At 46.5% G+C, this 23,587-nt stretch overlaps 1 protein-coding gene across 1 annotated transcript; it reads left to right on the top strand.

The window, feature by feature from the left end:
* Positions 1 to 8,132: 8,132 nt before the first annotated feature.
* GLO1 (glyoxalase I) lies at positions 8,133 to 17,382 on the top strand. Its single transcript, XM_035108136.3, has 6 exons — positions 8,133 to 8,274; positions 10,397 to 10,479; positions 12,015 to 12,155; positions 13,781 to 13,848; positions 15,581 to 15,670; positions 15,834 to 17,382. The coding sequence occupies exons 1-6, from the start codon at positions 8,194 to 8,196 to the stop codon at positions 15,938 to 15,940; spliced, it is 570 nt and encodes a 189-aa protein (XP_034964027.1). The 5' UTR covers positions 8,133 to 8,193; the 3' UTR covers positions 15,941 to 17,382.
* Positions 17,383 to 23,587: the final 6,205 nt, after the last annotated feature.

The raw sequence follows: 23,587 nt of genomic DNA, 5'->3' as shown, positions 1-23,587 counted from the left end.
TTGAATTGTTATCAACTTTTTTTTATTAATAATGATAGACAGGTTCCTGGTTAGGCAGACGGTAGAAGTAAAAGGAAACATGGCAGCCTTTTCTATTGGAACCCAGGGATTAATTTTGGATGTCATACTAGCTAAAAGAGCCAATTGAAGCCAAATTGTGTAGCACTGCCTAATGGCTGGAGGCAATATCAAAACTCAATATTTTACAGCCTCTTTGCTCATACCGTGGCCTCATAATTTACAGAAGTTTATTGCTTTATCCAGTGTGGTGAAAAGAACTTATCAATTTCACCTGAGATGGAAGGTTAAATAAAATAATTGCTAACATTTACCGACACCAGGAGCTTCACCCTCCTGATAAATGAACTTCAGCGTTCTGCTTCCTCCTTTGACCAAAAAACTGTCAAATGCTTGTAACTGTTGAAATGAAAAAGGGTGGTTCAAAATCAACATATTGCCAAAATGCTGGATTATTTTTATTTAAAAGAAAGCAACCTTGCTTAGTAAGAGATTAGATACAGTAGTGAGTTACCAAACATTTTCATCCACACTGAAAGAAAAATGCACGCTGTCTTTATCTTTTTCAGAAGTGTTTTCAGCAGCCAGAACTACTTTGTCGTATGTTTGATTTTCTTCTGACTTTGATTTTGTAAAAAAAACAACACCAACAACCTTTAAGACATTTCCAACTAAGAATGTGTATATTGCATGCATTTAAAGCAAAGTGAATACACACACACACCCCAAAAGGATCCTGGGAACTATAGTTTGCTAAGGGTGCTGAGAATTGGAGCTCTGTGTTGGGTTAACTACACTTCCCAGGATTCTCTTTTGGGTGGAGGGGCAGCTTTCAATGTAGGGTATGCACACAGCCTAAGTCATCATTCCTTGAAATCTATTGTCTTAAGTTAAAACCATTGGTGTCAACTGGTCTAACTCTGAGTATGACTAACACTGTATATCACCTCTTATTCTAATTTTATTCCACATTCAATCATTTCCAGAAGTGTGGGCAGATCCTGACTTATAGGGCAATCTTTACCTCCGATACTGTTAGCTGGAGGAGTTACGGTGGCAATGCAACCATCTCTCCACTGGCCTCTTGTCAATGGATAGATGCACAGCTAGAGCTCTGCTCAAGTGGGTGATGGCTTGTGGAATGGCCACAAAACTGGGTGCTTTTTGACGGTGCACTGATGACTTTGAATCCCCAAAAGGGTCCAGTTCCCTATTCTACTTTTTGCCAACTCCTCTCACAGCTACCAATCCCACCACATGCACACACACCACACAGACCTGTAAGGGACAAAGTTGAGACCTCTGTACTCTGTCCCCAAGTGCACTTCAGGAAGAGCATTGCAAGAGCCTCTCTCTTATGATAACTGCTCAGTAGCTCTGCTCCTCAATTAAGTGAACGCTGCTAGTCACTATACACTTGAGCTCTTGGGACTATCCTACATTCTTCTGAGCTGCATCCACTGTGCAATTTGCAACCAACAGGAAATTTGATCTGGGACAAGCATGGGTCTCCAATTGGTACTGTGCGATGGCTGTCATGAATCTGATGCTAATAAACCTGGCTGTGGCTTGTTGAAGCTTAAGACAGTGGTTTCATCCAGTGTGCCATGGCACCCTGGGGTGCCTTGAATGATGGTCAGGGGTGCTGTGGGCAACCCTGGCCTCTAGCCCTCTTTCATTCCCTCCTCTGATACCCTTTCACATCTCTGCCTCCCAAAGGTTTGCACAGCTATTTGTTGCAGCAGCCCTGGCTACAAGCTCCACAGGCGAATGGTGCCTCTGGGGCTGGTCAAGGGGTGCTTCTCAGGCCCCTGTGGGGCAGTGGGAGGAGGCACCTCTCTTTGGGGCAAAGGGGGCAGCTCAGAGACGAGGGGGAGCAGGTGCAGCTGCCCAGAGCACGCCCAAGGAGAGGGGGGAAGAGAGGATGTTGAGGGAACACTCCACAAGGGAGCATGTTCAAAAAAGGGTGAGAGGCTGCCAGCTCTACACACAAGGGGTGACACTACTGGACTCCTGAGTCCCACAGGGGGGCCACAGAAAGAATGTAGTTGGTCAAGGGAGCCGTGGACCACAAAAGGTTGAAAACCTCTGGCTTAAAAGATGAATGTGTTAACATTAAGAGGATTGAGGATTTAGTGAGCAAGGCTTTTAAAAAAGTATTAATTGTAAAAGCAACATCTGTAAAGTAGACTCACTGTTGGGCCGTCCAAAATTAGCTCTTCCACAGTTACAACATCTAGTCCAAGTCTATCTGACAGAATTTCAAATATATATTTATATGCGGCATTAACTTTCATTTTCCGGCCTTCCCTGGCTTCTTTAAATCGTGCCTAATAGAAAGAAAATGTGTTAAGAAATACTGCATTTCTGACTTCTTTTCCCTGCGAAACCTTTGTTTCCTAGATCCCATAACCATACTGCAATTACACCTTAGTATGTGTAATTATAATAATCACATCTCCCACCCAGGCCCGGCTCTAGGTGCAGTCCCAGTGGCGTGGGGCACCAGGGCGCCGGGCCGGCAGGGGGGGCGCTGCGCGACGAAGCCGCGCTGAAGCCATGCTGCGCGCTACGAGGGCGGGGGCGCTGGAGCGATCTCCGCACCTCAGCACCAGGGCGCCCGACCTGCTTGAGATAGCCCTGCTCCCACCCACCCCATAGTGGCTCCATTCCCCTCAACCTTCCTCAGTTGTCTCTCTTGCATACTTTTCTGTATTGTCAACCCCTCTGGGTAGTGCTGTATAAATAAATAAATAGCATATTTAAAACTTTTCCGTAAAGTGATTCTATCTAATACAGCGTGGGGAGCTATATTCCCCTCTGGATAGCCTCTTGAGGGCCACATGTCAGTGGTGGGTAGGGATATAAGTGACAGGGGGTGTCACTTATATGTGACACAAGAACAAATGCAAATTGTACCTTTCTGCAGTAAGCTAGTTTCCATGCACACTCACACCCCCCTCTGTATCCTTCCAGGCAAGCAAGAGGCATTGTGAGAGCTCAGGCACGTTACAGCCAAGCAGAAACATTTAGGGTGCAAATTTAACATGGATTGGTAACACCTCTGAGAGCCAGACAGAGTGGACTGGAAGGCCACATTCGGTCTGAGGTCCTCCCACCACCTGCTCTACTGCTACACTTTCATTTTTGTATACCTGAGTATTTCTCCATTACAATGTCTCTGAAACAATAAAAAATAAAAGAATAATGGTTGAGAGTCTGAAACTACGTTATGGTTGCGGAAGGGCAAACTCTCGGCACATTCTGGAATGGGTTTGGCTAATATGAGATCAACTACAACAACTCCCCGCCAGTTCTAAACATGAAAAAAAAAAACCTCCATTGTCAATTCAAGGCAGAACAGCCGAGAAGGGAAGTCGGCAGAAGCAAGGGGAATAATGCTCTGCCTGGTTGAGGCTTTGAAGGGATCTAGAGGATCTGCTCTGAAACGTTCCTAGTTTTAAGTCAGTTTCTATTGTCTTTAGTAATGCAGGGATTGGGTAACACACTTGAACTAGCCGCTGTTTCTATCCTTTCCACCATAGACTTTTGAGTGCCAACAGTTGTGTCCAGTTAGTATATTGGACAGGAAAATATTGACTGAGTGTAAGGCATCATCCCACTAACACATGCCTAAATTTAAGTAGAGAAGGGCTTGTAAAACACACACACACCCAAACTCTGACACACAAACCTGTTTTTCCTTTAGAGTTTCCTGCAGAGACTGAACCCCACTGGTGCTCCGGCGGAATTTAGACGCTCTACGGCCTGTGGTGTCTGCGGGCCCACGGCCAGGGGGTCTAGGTCGACTACGTTCAGAAACTTCTTTCGGTTCGTCCTCTGCAGCTTCTCTAGCTCCCTCCTCTGCAGCTTCTCTAGCTCCCTCCTCAGCACCCTCTCTAGCTCCCTCCTCTGCCGGACCAGGTCCAGAGTCTGCAGCCTCTGGTGCCTCAGGGCCGCCGAGTTCAGCATCTGATGGGGGGCCTGCATCAAGATCTGGGGGAGGCTCAGCATCCTCTGGACCAGGAGCGGCATCCGAGTCCGTGGGTGCCTCTGGTTCAGGAGCAGGCTCTTGTGGTGCAGCAGCAGGCTCTGGGGCAGCGCCCTCACCAGCACCTGGACCTTCTGGTGTCTCCTCCATTTCAAATGCTAGTGTGCAAACAACACCTGTGTCTATATGATAAAACAAAAATTAGAACACCAGTTACCACAAAACTTGGGTTAGCTTTTTATTAATGCCAGTGCCAACCTTACTTGCCAGGCACTGGAACAACCTAAGACATGGGTAGGTAAACTAAGGCCCGGGGGCAGGATCCGGCCCAATTGCCTTCTCAATCCGGCCCACGGACGGTCCGGGAATCAGCGTGTTTTTACACGAGTAGAATGTGTCCTTTTATTTAAAATGCATCTCTGAGTTATTCGTGGGGCCTGCCTGGTGTTTTTACATGAGTAGAAGGTGTGCTTTTATTTAAAATGCATCTCTGGGTTACTTCTGGGGCATAGGAATTAGTTCATTTTTTCCTCTTGGTGCCAAAGGTTGCACTGACTGAAGAGTTAAGACAAATTGCTAGAGGACAAGAACAAGCAGAGACATTTTCAGTAGATGATCAGAAATCAAAACGAAACAAAAAAAAAATGAATTCCTTTTTGGACTGGAAGGCAGACAATAAAATCATTTCAAAACATTTACTGTATTGGCCCAAATACAAGCCGTACCTGCAAATAAGCCGAACCTTTAAAATTCAAGGGGAGGGGAGAAACAACACATGGTGATCACATGGTCTGAGCAAAAAAATGGCAGCCCTAGAGGACCTGTACAGTGCACTGGGAAATTATGTGTGCCTGCCAAAGGCACCCCAACACTTCCCCGAAGTGACAACCCTACACGGTGCAGCTGGGGGGAGGTTTGCGTAGGGTGGCAGCAGTGGCCCGCCCGGGCACCTGCAACCCACCAGTGGCTGCCCCCCCTGCACCATGCAACCCCCCCTCTCTAACAGCTGTGGGGGTGGGATGGGCAAGAAGAGACATTCTGCGGGGGAGCAGCTCGCCTCACGCTGCGCCAGGCTTTTTGTAAGGTCACAAATATAAGAGAAGAAGAAGAAGTTTGGATTTGATATCCCGCTTTATCACTACCTGAAGGAGTCTCAAAGCGGCTAACAATCTCCTTTCCCCCTCCTCCCCCACAACAGACACCCTGTGAGGTGGGTGGGGCTGAGAAACTTCAGAGAAGTGTGACTAGCCCAAGGTCACCCAGCAGCTGCATGTGGAGGAGCAGAGACACGAACCCGGTTCCCCAGATTAGGAGTCTACCGCTCTTAACCACTACACCACACTGGCCAATAGGGTATTATAGCATATGAGCAACATGTTAATGCCTCTTTCACCAGACCAGTGAGACAGGGTTTCATTATACAGAGGGCAGCAAGCCTGCCTCCATAGACTTGCATTCTCCAGTTTTTCTCCTTTAAAACAAGACACAAGATGTCAAGTATTCCCCTCTCTCCCAACACAAGAAGGTCCATAGCTGCCAAGTTTTCCCTTTTCTCGCGAGGAAGCCTATTCAGCATAAGGGAAAATCCCTGTAAAAAAGGGATAACTTGGCAGCTATGAGAAGGTCCTCTGGCTGACCTTGTTCAAAAAGATGAATGAATCACTAAGACAGTCACAGTGAATCCATCCACTGAGATCGGAGCAGTTTCCCTCTCCTCTTCAGAACAAAATGAAACCCAGGGATGGTGGGTGGAAGAATTCATAAGAAGCCGACTCACGAAGCTAATGCCGTTTAAACAGGCTTCCAAGAACCCACCTGGGACTATTTGCGGAAGGACACATTACATTCTAAGGTGTGCATGAACCACACTGGCAGTTGGGCACAGAATCTGCACAGAACCAATAATGGGATGGAATCATGATGCAAGCCCAACTGTTATGTTGTATGGTTGCTTCCAGAAAACCTGCTTATGGAGTGTTCATACTGATCTGTTTGCACAAAATCTGTGTGGATGCTACACAACATTGCTGTCAAGTGGCAGTTGTTCCACATTTCCCCACCATAACTTTTCTTGCCATTAAATGTCTTTTTTTTTATTAAAACATAACACGAATGGCTTATTGCAGCTGTGCTGTTGCTATTTATCATAAGGTACCGGTACCCATTGGTGGGGGGAGGGGTAGCCCATGAAGATTCACTTTACTGCACAAATTATACATGCAAGCATCTACTCGGATGGGGGAGAAATCCACACAAAAGTGTTGTTGACAGCTTGGAGGCAAACTATACAATCTCCATTGGTAGGCAAATACCTTTCATTGTGGCAGCCGAGGTTTACAAAAGCAGAATGTGCATCTAGCCTCTCAGGTAAATTCAGTGTACATGAAGACACACTGCAATACTCTAGATCCCGATCAGAAAGAGCTAGGCTACCCAGTGCCAGTTTTATAAAGATTTGTGCTATTACTGCACCAACATTTTGCTTTGCTAATTAGCGGCAGCTGACTACCATTTGCTTATATACTTGAAAGTAATAAATGGGTGCACTTGACATCTCTGGGACAGTCAGTGCTAAACATGCTTCTTGCTTATCTCAACTTGTCAAAAATCTCTGAGTAAGATTTTATTTGCAAAGTTCTGTTTCAGCTTTTGTTTCTATTAATTAGTCTCTCTCTCTCTCTCTCTCTCTCTCCCCTCCCCCATTTTATGGACACAAGGGTGCTGCGTACAAGGAGCAGGTCCACTTTAGGCCTGAATCAAAAGTTTGCTTTCACAAAGCCATGACGATCCTTCTACTGCTAAGGCTGAACGAACCAGATCCACCTCCATCTCTGTTGTATATTCTTTGTGAGCGAGTGAGCAGAATGACACATTTTAATTTAAACGATGCACCAAAGATATGCACCATTTAGAGGTTTGGCTGCCTCTCGAGATACCATTGCCAAACTCAGCATGAATGTTCCCAAGAGGCAAGTGGGGGTCTATGTCAATGTTTGGATGCCTGGTGCCATTTTGAAACAAGATGGCAGATCAAAACGTGACTTTTGCATGAATTCATCTGTTTCTTGGCATAGGTTTGGCTACCTCTAAATATATTGCTGCCAAACTCAGCATGAGGATTCCCAATGTGTATGTGAGGGGTGGGGGTGGTCTTTGCCAGGCACCATTTTGATTCTGACTTTGCCTATTTTGGGTGTAAGTTTGGCTGCCTTTCAATATATTGTCGCCAAACTTGACACAAGGATTCCCAAGGTGGAGGCGACACTCTTCATTTACAATAGGACACCATGTGCCATTTTTGAATCAAGACAGCAGACCAAAATGTGACTTTGGTGTGACAGGTCCAAACTCACAACTTACAGTATCCACTTAAAAATTAACAGTGTTTTGGGATTTCTAAGCTCCCTGAGCAGTTCTGGGCACCCTTTTAGTGATATCATAATACTGTAATGATATTAATCTTTCTCAGTGCCAGTTTTCCACTAGGACCCTTACAAGAAGTAACTGTTAATTTAGAGCACAAAATCATACTTTGCACTTTGTGCTCATTAGCATTTAACAGTCCAATTATACACGTGTATTTAGGATTGTAGGCTACATCTCATTCTGTTCCTTGGTCACCTACAATTCCCAAAGTTCCCAGGAAAAAGGGATTGATTAGGAAAGCGCTGTGAGAGCGGTTGCTCCGGTAAGGCAATAGGGCTCCAGAATTCTTTAGGGAAAGTTTATCAAGTGATACCATAGTGCTTTAAAAGTATGACGTGCGCGCGTGGCCCATGTCTCTCCAACAAGCTGCCGTTGCGTTGCCCAGCCAAACTCCACCACCACTCCCAACAAAAGGTAACGCTTGCTACACATAGATTTGGCTCGCTTCGCCATATTTGGCGCAGATTTACTGCTTCCGCTCCCTGAAAAAGGAACAGTGTCGCAATCTGCAAAACACGGGATTAAAATCACCTGCTTTGCTGGGGATTCTGGGAGTTGTAGGAACAGATATTTAGTCCTAGGGAAGCGGCACTGCTATAGGTGGAAGGGATTTCATGACGCGAGATGCCCTAATTTGCATGGCTGATCACTATTGGCCAGAGATTCGGGGAACCTCGTTCTCCCTGTCGCGACAGCTATACGCTTGTAGGTTGGACTAAGGATCACTCCGGGAAGCAGTTCTTCTCCGTAGCCCCAACATGTCCGAGCAAGGGGAGCCCGCCGGCCTCACCGATGAAGCAGCCTTCAGTGCCTGCTCCGACCCTCATCCCAGCACGAAGGTACAGCGAGGAGAGGATTTTTAATGTGTGCCTATATAAAATGGGAGGGAGGGTTGCTTTTTGTAGGGGGGCGCAGAATTGCAAAGCGCGGGGAAGTTGCATTAACTCCTTGCAGGGGATCTGTCCCTCTCCCTTTGCAAGCGGCGTGCAAAAGAGACGGGCTCGGCTCCCTTTTCGGGCTTGGAGGTACAGAGCCTAGGCAGGGCCAGCCAGCGATCGCCTTTCACCCGAATATTTGCGTGGCTGAACTTTAGCGCCGTGACCCGAAGGATCATATCTCTCCCGGCATGCTTGAGCACGCCGGCTATCGTGGTTTAGACTAGTATCTGTGCGATCTGTTCTTGGTGCGGAGCTGTAGTCTTTCCTGGGAGAGTATATAGTGAGATCCTTTAACCCACGTTTGCCTTGCTTTAGCTGTCCGTCTCTTGCAAGCGCCCAGGCCTCTGCATTTCCATTTACTTGGAAATGCCCTACTAAGTAAAGCATTGTTCACAGGGCAATACTACTACACACGCTTTACTGAGAAATAAGCCTCGTTGATCACTCGTAGCCGAGTAAGATTGTGTTCCATAAACACGATTTTAACAATGGGTCCGTAAGTGACTGTGGAGGCCAATTCTGGATCCACACCCCCATTCAACACAGTTGAGAGAACCTGCATGGAAACGTACTGCTAGTGGCTTAAAAATACCGTTTCTTGCAATGCTTTTGCATGCATAGAAATAATCTGGAATAAAGATACGGTACTTTAGGCATAGGCAAACTTGGCCCTCCAGATGTTTTGGAACTACGTACAACTCCCATGAACCCTAGCTAAGTGGTCAGGGATGATGTGAAATGTAGTCCCAAAACATCTGGAGGGCCGAGTTTGCCTATGCCTGCTGTACTTGAACCCCAATCAAAGCATTTTGCTCAGTCCCATTTGTTTCTGTGTGGGACTAGGATACAGAGTTTGACTGTTATGGCACAGTCATATGTATTTTAAAAACCGTTCTGGAACCGTTGCCTCTGCAGCCCCAGTTTAAAGTACAGGCAACTCCCAGTTTACACAGGGGTTAGGTTCCAAGGCACCACACAATAATGTGAAATTGTGTGTGTGTGTGTGTGTGTGTGTGTGTGTGTGTGTGTGTATATATATATATATATATTAAATTTTTTATTGATTTTCAGTTTTAAAAAATTCAATATATGCCACATTGTATCAATACCAGATTACCCCACACATTTCTCATTAACATTAAAAAATAATCAAGAAGAACAGATTTTTACACACACACCCCAATCCCCGGACTTCCCTCCACCCCCCACTACTGGTTCTTTAAATCATCTTACATTCCAGATCCCTTTACCCAATTTTCCAACTACTGTACTAAACAATTAAACTTGTGGTATACAGCACAGATATTTTAAACATTCAGACCACTTTATACATTACACATCTATGCTTTCATGTTATTTCCCCTTCTAAAATTATCCTTACTGTTGCTTTTTGCAAGCATTTAATCCATGTCTGCTGATGTCCCAATTTATTTACAACCGCTGGCCCCTAAATAAAAACCATTTTTATTACTTTGGCATATTTAAATCTCCTCCGAAAAAGGCTTCCCATTAGGACGATTCCCCATTTCAGACCTTCTTCCTTCCAAATTTCTGTCTCCACAGTTGTGATTTCACCCATGTTTTCCTGTCTGTACTCATATTTAAAGCTCCCCAAGAAGCTGCTACTAATTAAGGCCATTGCCAGTTTCAGCTCCTCTTGTCTTAACATTGGTAGTTTTACCAAAACTTCCTCAAATATTTTCCGCCTATGCTGCCCTTCAGATTCCCCTGCTCTTTCCTGTCTACTTACTGTACTCACAAATGAGTCTTACTAGGCAGTGAGGCTTACTCTTTAATAAGTATGTTTAGGATTGTAGCCTTTCACTTTAACTACATAATTTGTTCATCTGGCACTCCACCCAGAACAGTAATAATCTTGAAAGCATTAACTGTATAGTTTCTGTACACTTTACATTTGGTATGTGGAGCTCGAATTAACTCAATTATTCAAGTAAAAGCTACATTCCCGTGTTAAATGCCATTCATGGTTGACAACAATTTAACAAATTATATATTTCTGTAGGATTTTCTGCTACAACAGACGATGCTAAGGGTAAAAGATCCCAAAAAGTCTCTGGAGTTTTATACTAAGATTCTCGGAATGACGTAAGTACCAACTGATTTTTTTGGCTGGCTCTTTTTTTTTTCTCATTAGCGTTTCACAATAGTCTGTTCTAAACTGCAAGCCTGCCAGTCCTGTAAGGATACGAGAATGGAGACATAATAGCCTGGCCTGTTTTGTAGCATGGCTTAAGCTGCAACAAATTTGAACAAGAATGTTTCTAAATATTTCATCTTGGCGATGCAGAACTTAACAGTGGGACATAAAAGTTTTGTCTCTCCTAGAACTGTGAAGTGATCCAAACTATGCTTGGTGGACAAACTGCTCATCTACCAGCTCCACCAACTGTTAGAAACTGGTCAGAGATTAGAGCTTGGTAATGTTGCCTGTGAAACAGCATTCCTGAGTAGAAATTACATGCCCTGGTGATTCTGAGTTCTCTCCACACCATGGAATTCTGTTTGCTGCTAGAGGGAACAATGGGAGGCTGGAGAGGCCCCGTACTCTAGATCAGTGTTGGAAATTAGCCATGTGCCAGGCATGTTTTGTAACTAGTTTTAGGCCCACGTGGTGATCTCTGGATGCCAAGTTTAGCGACTGATGAAAGCAAAATGTCATTTAGAGAAGGAGCCAGTGTGGTGTAGTGGTTAAGAGCGGTGGACTCGTAATCTGGGGAACCGGGTTTGCGTCTCCGCTACTCCACATGCAGCTGCTGGGTGACCTTGGCTAGTCACACTTCTCTGAAGTCTCTCAGCCCCACACACCTCACAGAGTGTTTGTTGTGGGGGAGGAAGGGAAAGGAGAATGTTAGCTGCTTTGAGACTCCTTCAGGTAGTGATAAAGCGGGATATCAAATCCAAACTCCTCTTCTTCTTCTTCTTTTCTTTGATGCTTGAATTTGTTTTATTCTGGGTTTCTCTGATGTTTTAATGTGTTGTAAACTGCTTCAAGATTTGTTCTTTAAAATTTAAAGTGTTATAGAAATGAAATGAAAAATAGCAATAACAATAACAAAACCCTCTGAAGAAAAAAAGGCACGTAGACATAGAGCCTTAACGGTGGTCGGTTTGGATTGCTGTCCAAGAAGGCATGCTGAAAAAACACGCTGTGCACTTTTTCACATTAAAAGGCAAACAGCCCCAACTGTTTGTTTGCCTCTTCTTGCCCATGGCATACACATGGGACATCGTACTGTACAGTGGTGGGATGTTCTGCATTTCTGGCAGTCTTGTTATAATTATGAAGAACTGCAGCAAATGTTGACTTTCTAGACTACAATAATTGAGTGCTTTAGTCTTCTGCAGTAAAAACACCAAATTACCTTGTGGTGCTATAAAAATAGATTATTGCCTAAGTTTTCTTTTGATCTATCTCTGAAGTGGATTCTTGTTTGTAAAACCTTGCATCATCATAAATTTATTACCCTTTAAGGTGTCCCAAGGCTTATGTTTTCTAAATGTTCATAACCTTTTTGACATGAACATGTGAACTTGATTACAAAACTTGGAATGTCTTTGGCGAGTGTGTTATCTGTCTGCTTTTCTCACATAAATTTAATTTCAAGCTGTTTATCTTCTAGCCTACTCAACAAGTGTGACTTCCCTGCTATGAAGTTCACCCTCTACTTCTTGGCTTACGAAGATAAAAATGATATTCCAAAAGATAAAAAAGAGGCAGTTGCATGGACTCTGTCTAGAAAGGGCGTACTAGAACTGACGCAGTGAGTATTAAAACTGTGTTCTCTAAATCGTGTTTTTTCTTGTATTTTGATTATTCTGCTGGTTATTATTATAATTGAAGCAGCATTTGATTTTCTTGTAAGCAGAGTGCCTTTCTTACACACCAGCTAGCTTTAGGTGTTCACCTAAACCCTCCTGGTCATTCAAACGGGAGTGGACTGTCCCCGATTACACCTGAAATTCAGAAGTAGCAGCTACAGAATGAAAATTACCTCCTGGCAAATGTTCTGTCTGCAAAGTTTAAAATGTGGCAAGAGGTACTGAATTGTTTGTGACAGCAAAGAAGTTGTGTTCATTATACAAACTCTGCTCCTCAAAGCATATGCTTGTCACTTAACACTGAAATAAAATGCACATATTTGACATATGTTGCAAATCGTAAGAAAATCTATTTTGGTGCTTGTCAGTATGTCACCATATGATGCGAGTGTGAAAATGAAAACATATCCAGAATGTTTTGACTAAAATGTTAGGCATCAGTAGATGGTAAGAATAAATCCTAATATATTCTTGTCACTTAACTACAACAAAACTCCCTCTCAAATGTCTAGTATAGTGAACATGGCTAGAAGCAGAGCATTGATTAAATAATAGACTGAACTTTGCCTGCACCTTCCCTTATTTCGGTGCTAGGACAAGCTTGCTTGCCACTCTCTGAAATTGCATTTGACTTTTTGATTTGGTGTGCTTTTTCGTATAGAAAACTTTTTTTGTGATTAATGAAGGGGCAGCACCGGGGAGTGGAAGCAATGCCTGAGACTGTACTTTCTGTTTCACTACTATTGCCCCCATCTACACTATGCATTTGAACCAGTATCCTGGAATCTGTGGTTTGTAGTGGACGCTGAGAGTTATTAAGAGACACCTATTCGCCTCACAGAGCTGCAGTTCCCTGAGTGGTTTAAACAGTCAGTCTTTCTTCCCGGGGGAACTTTGGGAACCTCAAAACATGGTGAAATTCCACACAAGAAAATGGTCAGTTGAGCTACATTGCTTCTGTCAGGCCAGTTTCTGACAAAAAGCTTACAACACCTGCCAGCTCTTTTTCAAGTTACGAAAAAAGGTGCTGTTAGTCCTCCAAATTCCTTCTAGGTTCTTATGGTTTTTCTTCACACACCTATCCTGGAATTCCATTCCATTATACTTCATACGTGTCTTTTTTGTCATCCCCCCCCCCAACATCTCCTCTAGCGTTTTTACAATGCAACTGGTTTTTTATGCTGATTCTTCAGTCTTCCATTTTCTTGGCCTTAGTTTGCTTTGAGCAAAACATAATTACAAATATAAAAGGGTTCTAATATTTGTCAATGAAGTGAAAAGACTTCCTTCAATAAAATGGCATTTTCAAGTGAATAATGTTATATTAATATCTTAATCCATGACTTAATATTTGTATAATATTGATTCTAGTAACTTGGAAAGGTTCGTCCTTTTATCTGTTCATGTTGTATATCTCTGATGGCTGGTCTCTTCTCCTCACAAGCACTGTTAAACGTTCTCTTTTGCTATTGTTATAGCTATGTTTATCACCATGCATCTTATTTTTGTTCTTATTCTCTCTTTCTCTCCCCATCCCACCCCCCATATCCCTCCCCTTCTTTTCTAGCAACTGGGGCACTGAAAATGATGAGAGTCAGGCTTACCACAATGGCAATTCAGATCCCCGAGGATTCGGTATGTTGTAAAGCAGGGGTGGGTAGCCTCTTTGGGATCAAGGGCTGCATTGACCCATGGTCAGTCTCGTGCGGCCAAAGTGTAAAAGTGGGCATGGTCAATTAAAAAGGATACATTCTGCAGGGCAGGGTTGGGGATCTTGGAAATCACTAGAACAATTTGGAATCACAGAATCACAACAGGGTACCAGCAAGAGTGGTCAGTAAAACTAAATAATTAAAAAAAATTTAAAATGACAAATGGGCAGGGGGCTTGGAGGGTCACAAAAAGTTATTTTAGTATTCCAGTGGGTAGCCTAAGGGAGTAGTCAGCAAAAATTTTTTTAAAAAAAGCACTTTTTAAATGGAAAAATTTGCCACAGGGTAAAAAGCCTCTTGGGGAAGGGGCAGGTGCAGGCCGTGGTAAAAGTCACCCCTGTTGTAAAGAAAGCTGATGTGGGTAATGCTCATATTTTTTTCTTCCCATGAATTTCAACAAAACCTATCTTAACTAGTAGATGCCAAGAACATAGGTATAATCCAGTTCCAGAGTTTTCACCAGGTTTTATAGACTAAAAGCTAATTGGGGTAATTGAACTTATTATAAAGGCAGAATAACTGGATTCATAATTACTTCAGAGAATTTGGCACAAAGTCTTGAGAGCAATTTCTACAGCTTGAGGAGACAACAGCAGTTCAGGGTGTGTCTTGAAGAAATGTGTGGATCTGGTGCACACATTATTCTGCATCTTTCTCTTTCTGGTTGCTTCTTCACTTTCTAGCTGACTACCACACAGCCCTTTAGTAAGTGTTCCTCTAGGGAGGAAAAGAGTGCCACTTCCCTGTAGGTGCTCCAACTCTGATGGCAGTGACTCATAAACTGCAGACAATAGTACTTTGTTTCAGTTAAAGTTGGGTTTTCAGTTGTGTGTTGTTGCCGTCACCCTATCCCCCGGTGCCCCACTGGTTTGGTTTGTCATGGGTGTTATTCCTGTCACATCATGGAGCTAGCCACATTTGGTGTGCCTGTTTTAATGGAAAGGTGACATAAAGCCAACTTTCATCATTCCCATCAGGCCATGCTGATTGGGACTGATGGGAAGGCACTAGTCCTGATGGGTATATGCTACCTCCAGGATCAGCAGCTTGCATCTAAATATCTGTTGCTGTGGTCCAACTGTGTGAGAAGGACATGGGATGTGATGGTGTGGGATTCCACATAGGCTTCACAGCTCATTGGCCACTGGGTGGGGGGGAACATGCTGCGCAAGATAGGCATTGGGACTAATTTAGCAGGGATCACTCTTAAGCAAATGTTTGATGAACAAACTATGAAACCCCCCCCCAAAAAAAAACAACCTATCAACCCTTTAAAAGAAGAACTGAGGACGGCCAACTTCTGCATTCTGTTTTCCTGATGATGTTGTTGGGTCTGGAAGCATATTTTCACACAACATACCCCTGCACAAGAGATCAACAAGCGCTTCACAGTGATTGTCTCTGTGTACTCTGGTGTAGCTGGGATTATGCATGCAATACCGTCCCCAGAGAACTGTAACGTACATTTATGCTATGGTATAAATTAACCCTGGTATATTAAGTACTCTTTCTGCATTGCAAAATAATAATAATAATAATAATAATAATAATAATAATAATAATAATAATAATTTGCAATTGAGTTAAGAAAAGAAGGTTTTATTCACATTTGTATTAAAAGCACCATTGCCTTGGGTTACTTTCTTGTTTTTCAGGTCATATTGGAATTGCTGTTCCTGATGTAAATGCAGCTTGTAAAAGATTTGAGGAGCTGGGAGTGAAATTTGTCAAAAAACCAGATGATGGTAAGTCTTCGGTGTAAATAGTGGCTCTCAAATTGTATGTCGGCTCATGTGTGTCTGTTTTTGTTTACTTGTTTGCTTGCTAAACTAGTTTTAGAGGCTTGAAACATTAATTTGTTGAGGACTTCTTCTATTAAAGCTTATAAACTATATTTCTCTTTTGTAGGTAAAATGAAAGGGCTTGCTTTTATCCAGGATCCTGATGGCTACTGGATTGAAATCCTGAATCCAAACCATATGACAACTATAATCCCGATTGGAAATACTGCGTAGTGATATTGCCATCAAGAGACTGAAAATTCTTAACAATGTCCTCCTGATTTAACAAAAAGTTGTTCTAGTCATTCGCCAAATGATAAACAAATGGGAATGAAGAGTGTTCCCTTTCCCCTTGCTATGTCTGCAAAGGTAGGATATTGGAAGCTTCCATTTCTAGCATGTGGTGAGCTATACTTTGCCATTTTGACTGAATGCAGGAAACTATGGTTTGCCACCCACAAACTTGGAAGTGTAAGCTTCTAATATCTTTTCCTAATGCACGAACAAATGCAAGGAGGATGCATATGAATGAGGCTTAGTGCTGCTTATTTTCATAAGGCTATGGTTTGTGTTGACTGTATTTAAGAACCCACACAGTGGTGTGCCCTTCAAAATGTACAGCAGATAAACTGTGATTTCAAGCTGCTTATCTTCTTTTGTCTTTGATCTGCACATTTCACAAGTTCTTTCCTGTCTGCACAGAGCAGCAGCATTTTGAGATGGAGCAACAGTCATAACTGGTTTATCAGTGGTTTATGAATTCAGATGTAATGGCAGACAATAATTAGTGCAAACCATGACTGAGCCCAACATAAGGTCAAACATTTTTTTAAAGAAAATCCCATAGTTTGCCATACTGCTTGAATGTAGCCAGTATGTTCTGGAATTAGTTACTTGGTTTATCCTGCACAGAAATCATAAATGTAACCTTTTCGTAGCTGGCCACATTTTGTAGTATATTATGGCCAGATTCTTATTCTTAGTAAAAAAAAATTGTTTTGGTATGTGAGATGGCTACGGTTGCATTATTTAAACATGCTGGCAAAAGGATGGATTGTTCCTGAATCCAGTTGATGGTTAATTTTAGAACACGGTATTTCTATAACGGGTGTTGCTTTGTGCCTTGAACCCAAGTGCACAAGTTACTATGAATGAAATGGCAGTGTACAGTTAAAGATGAACAGGCAAGTACTACACTTATAGTATGAATGCTGGTTACAAGTGTTTGAAGTGGGGTAGGATGCCATCCTACTTTTCAGGCAGACTGGATACCACACCCACAGTTGCACTCCAGGAGCTAGGTGGCATGACATGTATTTTCTTAATATCAATTTTGTCTTGGTGTAGTTCTAACATAAACTAAAGCCTAGATGTCTGAAATGTTAATGTACCACCTATTATGCTCTTTACCTGTCTCAGTGGGTTTCTAGTTGTTTCCAAGCTCTCCCAAGGTTTACAAAACTGACACATGAACTAGTCAGTCTTCATCAGTGTTTAATTTGTACTGACACATTTAGACTATGCGCAATCCACACTTTGCCGAATAGCCCTGACTCAACTGTCTTTGTTAATTGGGGCATTGTTAGCAGCACTTTAGATCTCCTTTTGTGATTAACCAGCCTTTAGTGCAGTGTTGACATCAAATAATAGTAATAAAAATATTTTCGAGTTAAAAACTCTGTGCGTCCTTCTTTTGTCAGAACACATGGAAGAATATGTAAATGAGGAACAAAGTGCCCTGCACCGTTCTTCCCTTCCCCAAAAAACCTCTTGTTTTGGCACCCTCCCATGCAACTCTTCAGAATACTGTGCTTGCCTGAGAGGAAAGGAACAACTGTAATGACTATGTGAACAGAATTGCTGCCAGAGCTGAGTTTGACTGGGTCACCTCACATAGGACAGAAGGAAGCTGCTGCCTTATGCAAGCAGTTCTTGGTTGGCACAGAACTGGTCATTGAGATAATCCTGGAAGTTGAGGTAGCCTAGGGGTGGGGTTGCTGTTCAGGGCAGAGCTGTGCCTGGTTCAGGAGCTTGAGGAGGAACACGTTGGCCAGGGCAGTGCTTCTCAATTTGTCACATGTTTATTGTTTCTTGGCTAAAAGTTAAGCTTCATGATTCTTTGAAAACTTCTTTGGAGTTGAATATTTAGGTGACAGTTCAAGGTAATGTATATTGTCACAGTGGCCGGAGTGGGCTACTTCAGAGTAACGACGCTACGCAGCTCTGCATTTTATTCTTTTATTGGTGCTGCGTATTTACAGTGCTGAAGTCATTGCTATTTACACGGAGTGATGTGGTCAGTCGGTTCCAGAACCTCCGAATGGCTTTTGGCGCGTCTTTCTCCAACACAAAAGCTTTGGCAGACCCATCCTCTTTCCCCTCCTCTTTCTGCGTAATTCCGGAGTTGGGGGGATGGGTCTCCCCCCCTTATTCGCCCCTTCCTGTCCCACCTGGGACCCTGGCTCCTCTACCTTGCCTGAGCCTCGGACACGACTTCCTGCTTCCCCATTGGAATCGGAACTCTCTCTGCTTTCCCCTGTGCTCGGGGATGGGCTTGAACTCAGGAGGGGAGGGACTTCGCGATATCCCCTGTCCCTCACATCCACCCCCCCCAAGCTCTCCTTCACCCCTCCCCAGGTCCCCCCCAGGTGTCGGTGACGACTGGAAGCCTAAGAACTCAGTGCTTTCCGAGCCCGTTGGTGTGAACACCTCCCCCCAGTCCTGCGAGCCCCCCCCTTCCGCCTGGGAGGACGGGAATCCCAAAAAGTCCGTGGCGTCAGAGCTGGTAGGGGTAAAAATGTTCTGCCAATCTGCTCCTTCCTCTGACTGGGTGGATCTCGGTGACACCCATACCTCATCCTCTGGTTCCTCAAACTCCGCTTCCCAGCGCCATGGTGAACTGCTCTCCCGTGCTTCCTCCCCCTCCCCCTCCCTTTCCATGTGCCAGGGCTTGGGTCTATGGGGAAAGAGGGCGTGAAATTCTTCTACCAGGAATTCCTCCTGTATCTGAGTGGCTGGGACCCATTCATTCTGGGACGGTGGAGCATCCTCCCATGCCATGAGGTACTCCAGGCCCCCCACCCCCCTCCTTGAGTCCAGGATGGCCGTGGCCTCATTGAGTTGCTCCCTGCCTTCTCTCTCCCCCCCTCCCTCAGGGGTTTGTTCGCTGCCTCGGAGCCTGCTGCTTTCCCTGTACGGCGACAGCAGCGATCTATGAAACACTGGGTGCACCCTCATGTCCTCCGGCAGTGCCAGCCTGTATGCCACCGGGTTGACCTGTTGCGTGACCGTGAAGGGGCCCAACCTTCTGGGCGCCAGCTTTTTGCACCTCCCTCTGATGGGAAGGCCCTCCGAGGACAACCAAACTTTGTCCCCCACCCTAATGACCTCCCCCGGTCGCCTGTGGCGATCTGCCCCCTTCTTGTACGCTTCCTTGGCTCTCTCCAAGTGTTCTCTAAGCTGCTGGTGCACCGTCTCCAGTTCCTCTGCCCAATCCTCAGCCTGTGGGCCCTCCTCCTCCTCCTCCCCCTCCCTCTCTGGGAAAGATCTGAGGTCGCGCCCGTAATTGGCCTTAAAGGGCGACACCCCTGTGGAGACGTGCACCGCATTGTTGTAGGCAAATTCTGCCAGTGGCAGGCGATCCACCCAGTCCGTTTGCCGCTGGCTGACGTAGCATCTCAGGTACTGCTGCAGAATGGCGTTGACCCTCTCCGCCTGTCCATTGGTCTGCGGGTGTCTAGCCGTCGACAAGCTGACCTCCACCTGCAGGAGGTTCATTAGCCGCCGCCAGAACCTGGAAACAAATTGGCGGCCACGATCCGAAATAACCCTTAAAGGTAATCCATGCAGTCTGAATACGTGATCCACAAACAGTTTGGCTGTCTCCTCTGCAGAGACCGCCCTGGCACACGGTATAAAGTGGCACATTTTGGACATGAGGTCCACCACCACCAACACTGCGGTCTTGCCCCTGGAAGAAGGCAGATCTGTGATGAAGTCCATAGACACCACTTCCCACGGCCTGTGTGGCGTGGCTAAGGGCTCCAGCAATCCCGGTGGCGCTGCTCTGACCACCTTTGCCCGCTGGCAGGTGTCACAGCCCCGTACATAGTCTCTAACATCTTCCCGCACCCCTGGCCACCAGAAGTGTCTCATGACTAGGTGAGCGGTTTTGTCCCTCCCAAAATGACCCGCCGTTGGGTTGTGCATCTGCTTGAGGACCGTACGTCTAAGCTGGGTGGTGGGCAGGTACAGTGCACCCTTGTAGAAAAGCAGCCCCCTGCGTTCTGCAAAGTCTTTTGCCTGCTCCCCCCCCTCTCAGTTCTCTGAAGATGCGGTTGGCAAATTCATCCGCTGCCGTCAGTGCTGTGAGTTCCGCCTCGCTCACCACTGCTGCTCCGCAGGACCATGCTGACGGGGGGAAAATGTGTCTGGGTGCCGGTGGCGCCTCCTCCTCCATGTACTCTGGCTTGCGGGAGAGGGCATCCGCCCTGACATTCTGCTCTCCCGGGATGTAGTGTATGGAGAAGTTGAAGTTCGAGAAGAACTCTGCCCACCGTATCTGCCGCTGGTTGAGCACCCTGGCAGTTCTCCAGAACTCCAGGTTCTTGTGGTCTGTGCACACCTGGATGGGGTGCTTGGCGCCCACCAGGAAGTGTCTCCAGTGCTGGAACGCAGCGTGGATCGCAAGAAGTTCCCGATCAAACACCGTGTAGTTTCGCTCTGGCTGGGTCAACTTCCTGGAGAAGAAGGCACAGGGTCTCCACTCTCTGTTGGCGTCCAGTTGCAACAAAATGGCGCCCACAGCTTTATCAGAAGCATCTGTCTCCACGCGTAGGGGCGCGTCCTGAACCACGTGGAACAGGTTCTGGTCTGAGGCGAACACCCTCTTGAGGCTTTCGAACGCTGCTTGCGCCTCTGGTGTCCACCTGAACTTCTGCTTGCCTCTCAGGCAGTCAGTGATGGGAGCCGTAACGCGAGAGAAGTTCTTGATGAACTTCCTGTAGAAGTTGGCGAAGCCTAGTAGGCGTTGGGCATCTTTGCGCGTCCTGGGGCTGTGCCAGTCCAGGATGGCCTGCACCTTGTCCTTGTCCATCGCCAGCCCCTTGTCTGACAGCTTGTAGCCCAGGAAGTCCACCTCCTTGGTGTGAAACTTGCACTTCTCCAGCTTCACATACAGGTGGTTCTCCTTCAGGCGCTGCAACACCTCCCTGACATCTTTCACATGCTGCACTGGGTCATCGGAATAGATAAGGATGTCATCCAGGAAGACCAAGCATTTCCTGAAGAGGAGGGACCCCAGGACGTGGTGCATGAAGGCCTGGAAGCATGCTGAGCCCCCTTGCAACCCGAAGGGCATCACCAGATATTCAAAAGAGCCCAGAGGCGTGAACATCGTGGTTTTCCATTCATCGCCTTCCCGGATCCTGATTAAGTTGTACGCCCCCCTCAGGTCTAGCTTGGTGAAGATCTTGCCCCTGCGCGCTGCTGTCAACAGATCGTCCACTCTGGGCATGGGGAAAGCCACTGGCTCTGTCACTGAATTCAACCGTCTAAAATCCACCACAAGACGGCGCTGTTGCATGTCTTTCTTGTCCACCCAGAAGACTGGGCTGCCCCCTGCTGCCTTGCTTTCTCTGATGAACCCCCGCTTGAGGTTCTTGTCGATGAAAGCGCGCAGATCCTCCAGTTCCTGGTCTGACATGGCGTACAGCTTGGCTGGGGGTATAGTTGCCCCTGGCACCAGGTTGATCTGGCAGTCAAAAGGCCTGTGTGGGGGTAGGTGGTCGGACTCCGCTTCGCTGAAGACCTCCTGCAGGTCCCAGTACGGCTTGGGTATCGCCTCACCCCCTTTGACGTGCATGGTGGCCACCGTGGCTATCGGAGGCCCCTCCCCTGGTTGGTGCTGCATGCAATGTTCCAGGCAAAAGTCCGATCCAAAAGTGATGCATCTCTGGTGCCAACTGATGGAGGGGTCGTGGCGCGCCAGCCAGCTCATGCCCAAGACGATGGGGGGGTCTGAGATGGTGGTGACGTTGAATGCCAGTGTCTCTGAGTGCCTTCCCACCGTCATTTTCATGGGGGGGGTTTGATGAGTGATGGCCCCTCCCAGCAGCTCTCTGCCGTCAATGGTCGCCACGTGCAGAGGAAAATCCAGCTGCAGAAGCTGGATCTGGTGCTCTTCTGCAAAGTTTCTCGAGAAGAAGTTCGCTGACGCCCCACTGTCAATTAGGGCGAGGACCGTCAGGGGATAGCCATTTGGGAGCGTGAGTGTCACTTCTAGAACCACTCCTGCTCTGGGAGGGGTGGGCTGGCTCTGCTCCTCTCTGTGCGGGTGGGTGGGCTGGGGCTGTTGTTTGCTGACTGTGCCTGGCTGCTGCCCCTTGTCTCCTGCAGCCAGGCTTTCCCGTTTCCCTGCTGTGGTGCTGCGTCAGTGGGGGAGGGCACAACCGTTCCCGCCTTTCCTTGCCACTCCCTGCGATGTGGGCAGTCTCTAACGAGATGCTGGGGGGAGTTGCAGAGAAAGCAATTCCCACCCCTTCCCTCCTTGCGTCTTGGCGCCGCTGGGGTTTGAAAAGCCCCCGCGCGCGCGCGCTATCAATCTGCATGGGTTCCTGGTCCTGGCTGGCCCCAGGCGTGGCTTGAAAGGGTTGTTGGGGGAGTGGCTTCTCCTGCGACCGTGGGAACCAAGCCCGCTTTGCGCGCGTTGCTTGCTTGTCGCTCCACCGGGATTCCTGTCTCACCCCCACCGCCAGAGCCGCTTTGCTCAGCTGATCCATATTACTGGGCTTTGGACCTCTCGAGAGCTCATCCTTCACCTCCTCATGCAACCCCAAGTAGAACGCCGCTTGCATTGGGGGTGACTCCAGTTCCCACCCCAATCTGTGCACCAGCATGGTGAATTTCGCCCAATACGCGCGAACTGTCATATTTCCTTGGCGTAAATTATGAAGTTCCTCTTTAGTCTGGTCCATATGACTATCGGACGAATACATCGTTTTCAAACCTTCTAGAAATAGTTTGACATTCTTCATGCAAGGATTCTTTGTTGCGATTAACGGTCTTAGCCACTCCCTGGCTGCCCCGGTAAGGTGCTCCACAATAAACGCTACCCTGTGCTCATCATCAGGGAACTCATCGTGGTGCAGCTCAAGAGCATACACAATCTCAGTCTCAAAGCCCTGATATTCCCTCGGGTCTCCATTGAACTTGCTTACTAGGGTCCCGGCTCTCCTTCCTGGCAGCACTTGGACTTGGGGTGCCCCTCCCGCCTTGTTTTTCTCTGCATCCAGCTTGTTTTGGAGGTCTACCGCCACCGCCCTTAATTCCTGCTCTCTTTCCTGTAGCGCTCTCACCTGTTCCGCAAGTTGTAGCCGGTCGTCCTGGACCTTCTTAGTCTCTTCTTTAGCTGCCTTCAATTCCCCCTGCGCCTGCAGCGACAGCTGCTGCAGTTCTTGCTGGGCTTGCTCCGCGATCTGCCGCCATCTCTCCGCCTCTGACACGCTCATCCCGGCAACTCCAAAGTAGCCCAAAAAAGGATTCGGAGGTTGCTGTCACAGTGGCCGGAGTGGGCTACTTCAGAGTAACGACGCTACGCAGCTCTGCATTTTATTCTTTTATTGGTGCTGCGTATTTACAGTGCTGAAGTCATTGCTATTTACACGGAGTGATGTGGTCAGTCGGTTCCAGAACCTCCGAATGGCTTTTGGCGCGTCTTTCTCCAACACAAAAGCTTTGGCAGACCCATCCTCTTTCCCCTCCTCTTTCTGCGTAATTCCGGAGTTGGGGGGATGGGTCTCCCCCCCTTATTCGCCCCTTCCTGTCCCACCTGGGACCCTGGCTCCTCTACCTTGCCTGAGCCTCGGACACGACTTCCTGCTT

Source organism: Zootoca vivipara, chromosome 3 (assembly GCF_965207765.1).
Source record: "Zootoca vivipara chromosome 3, rZooViv2.hap1.1, whole genome shotgun sequence".
NCBI lineage: Eukaryota > Metazoa > Chordata > Lepidosauria > Squamata > Lacertidae > Zootoca > Zootoca vivipara.
Note: the sequence above shows the minus strand (reverse complement) of the source record. Positions and strands in the feature narration are given on the sequence as shown.

Bases quoted from the DNA above. Each gene is read 5' to 3' on its own strand.
- GLO1 (XM_035108136.3), top strand. From the start codon at position 8,194: ATGTCCGAGCAAGGGGAGCCCGCCGGCCTCACCGATGAAGCAGCCTTC. The intron at 8,275-10,396 runs GTACAGCGAGGA...ATATTTCTGTAG, and splicing joins ACCCTCATCCCAGCACGAAG to GATTTTCTGCTACAACAGAC. The intron at 15,671-15,833 runs GTAAGTCTTCGG...TCTCTTTTGTAG, and splicing joins TGTCAAAAAACCAGATGATG to GTAAAATGAAAGGGCTTGCT.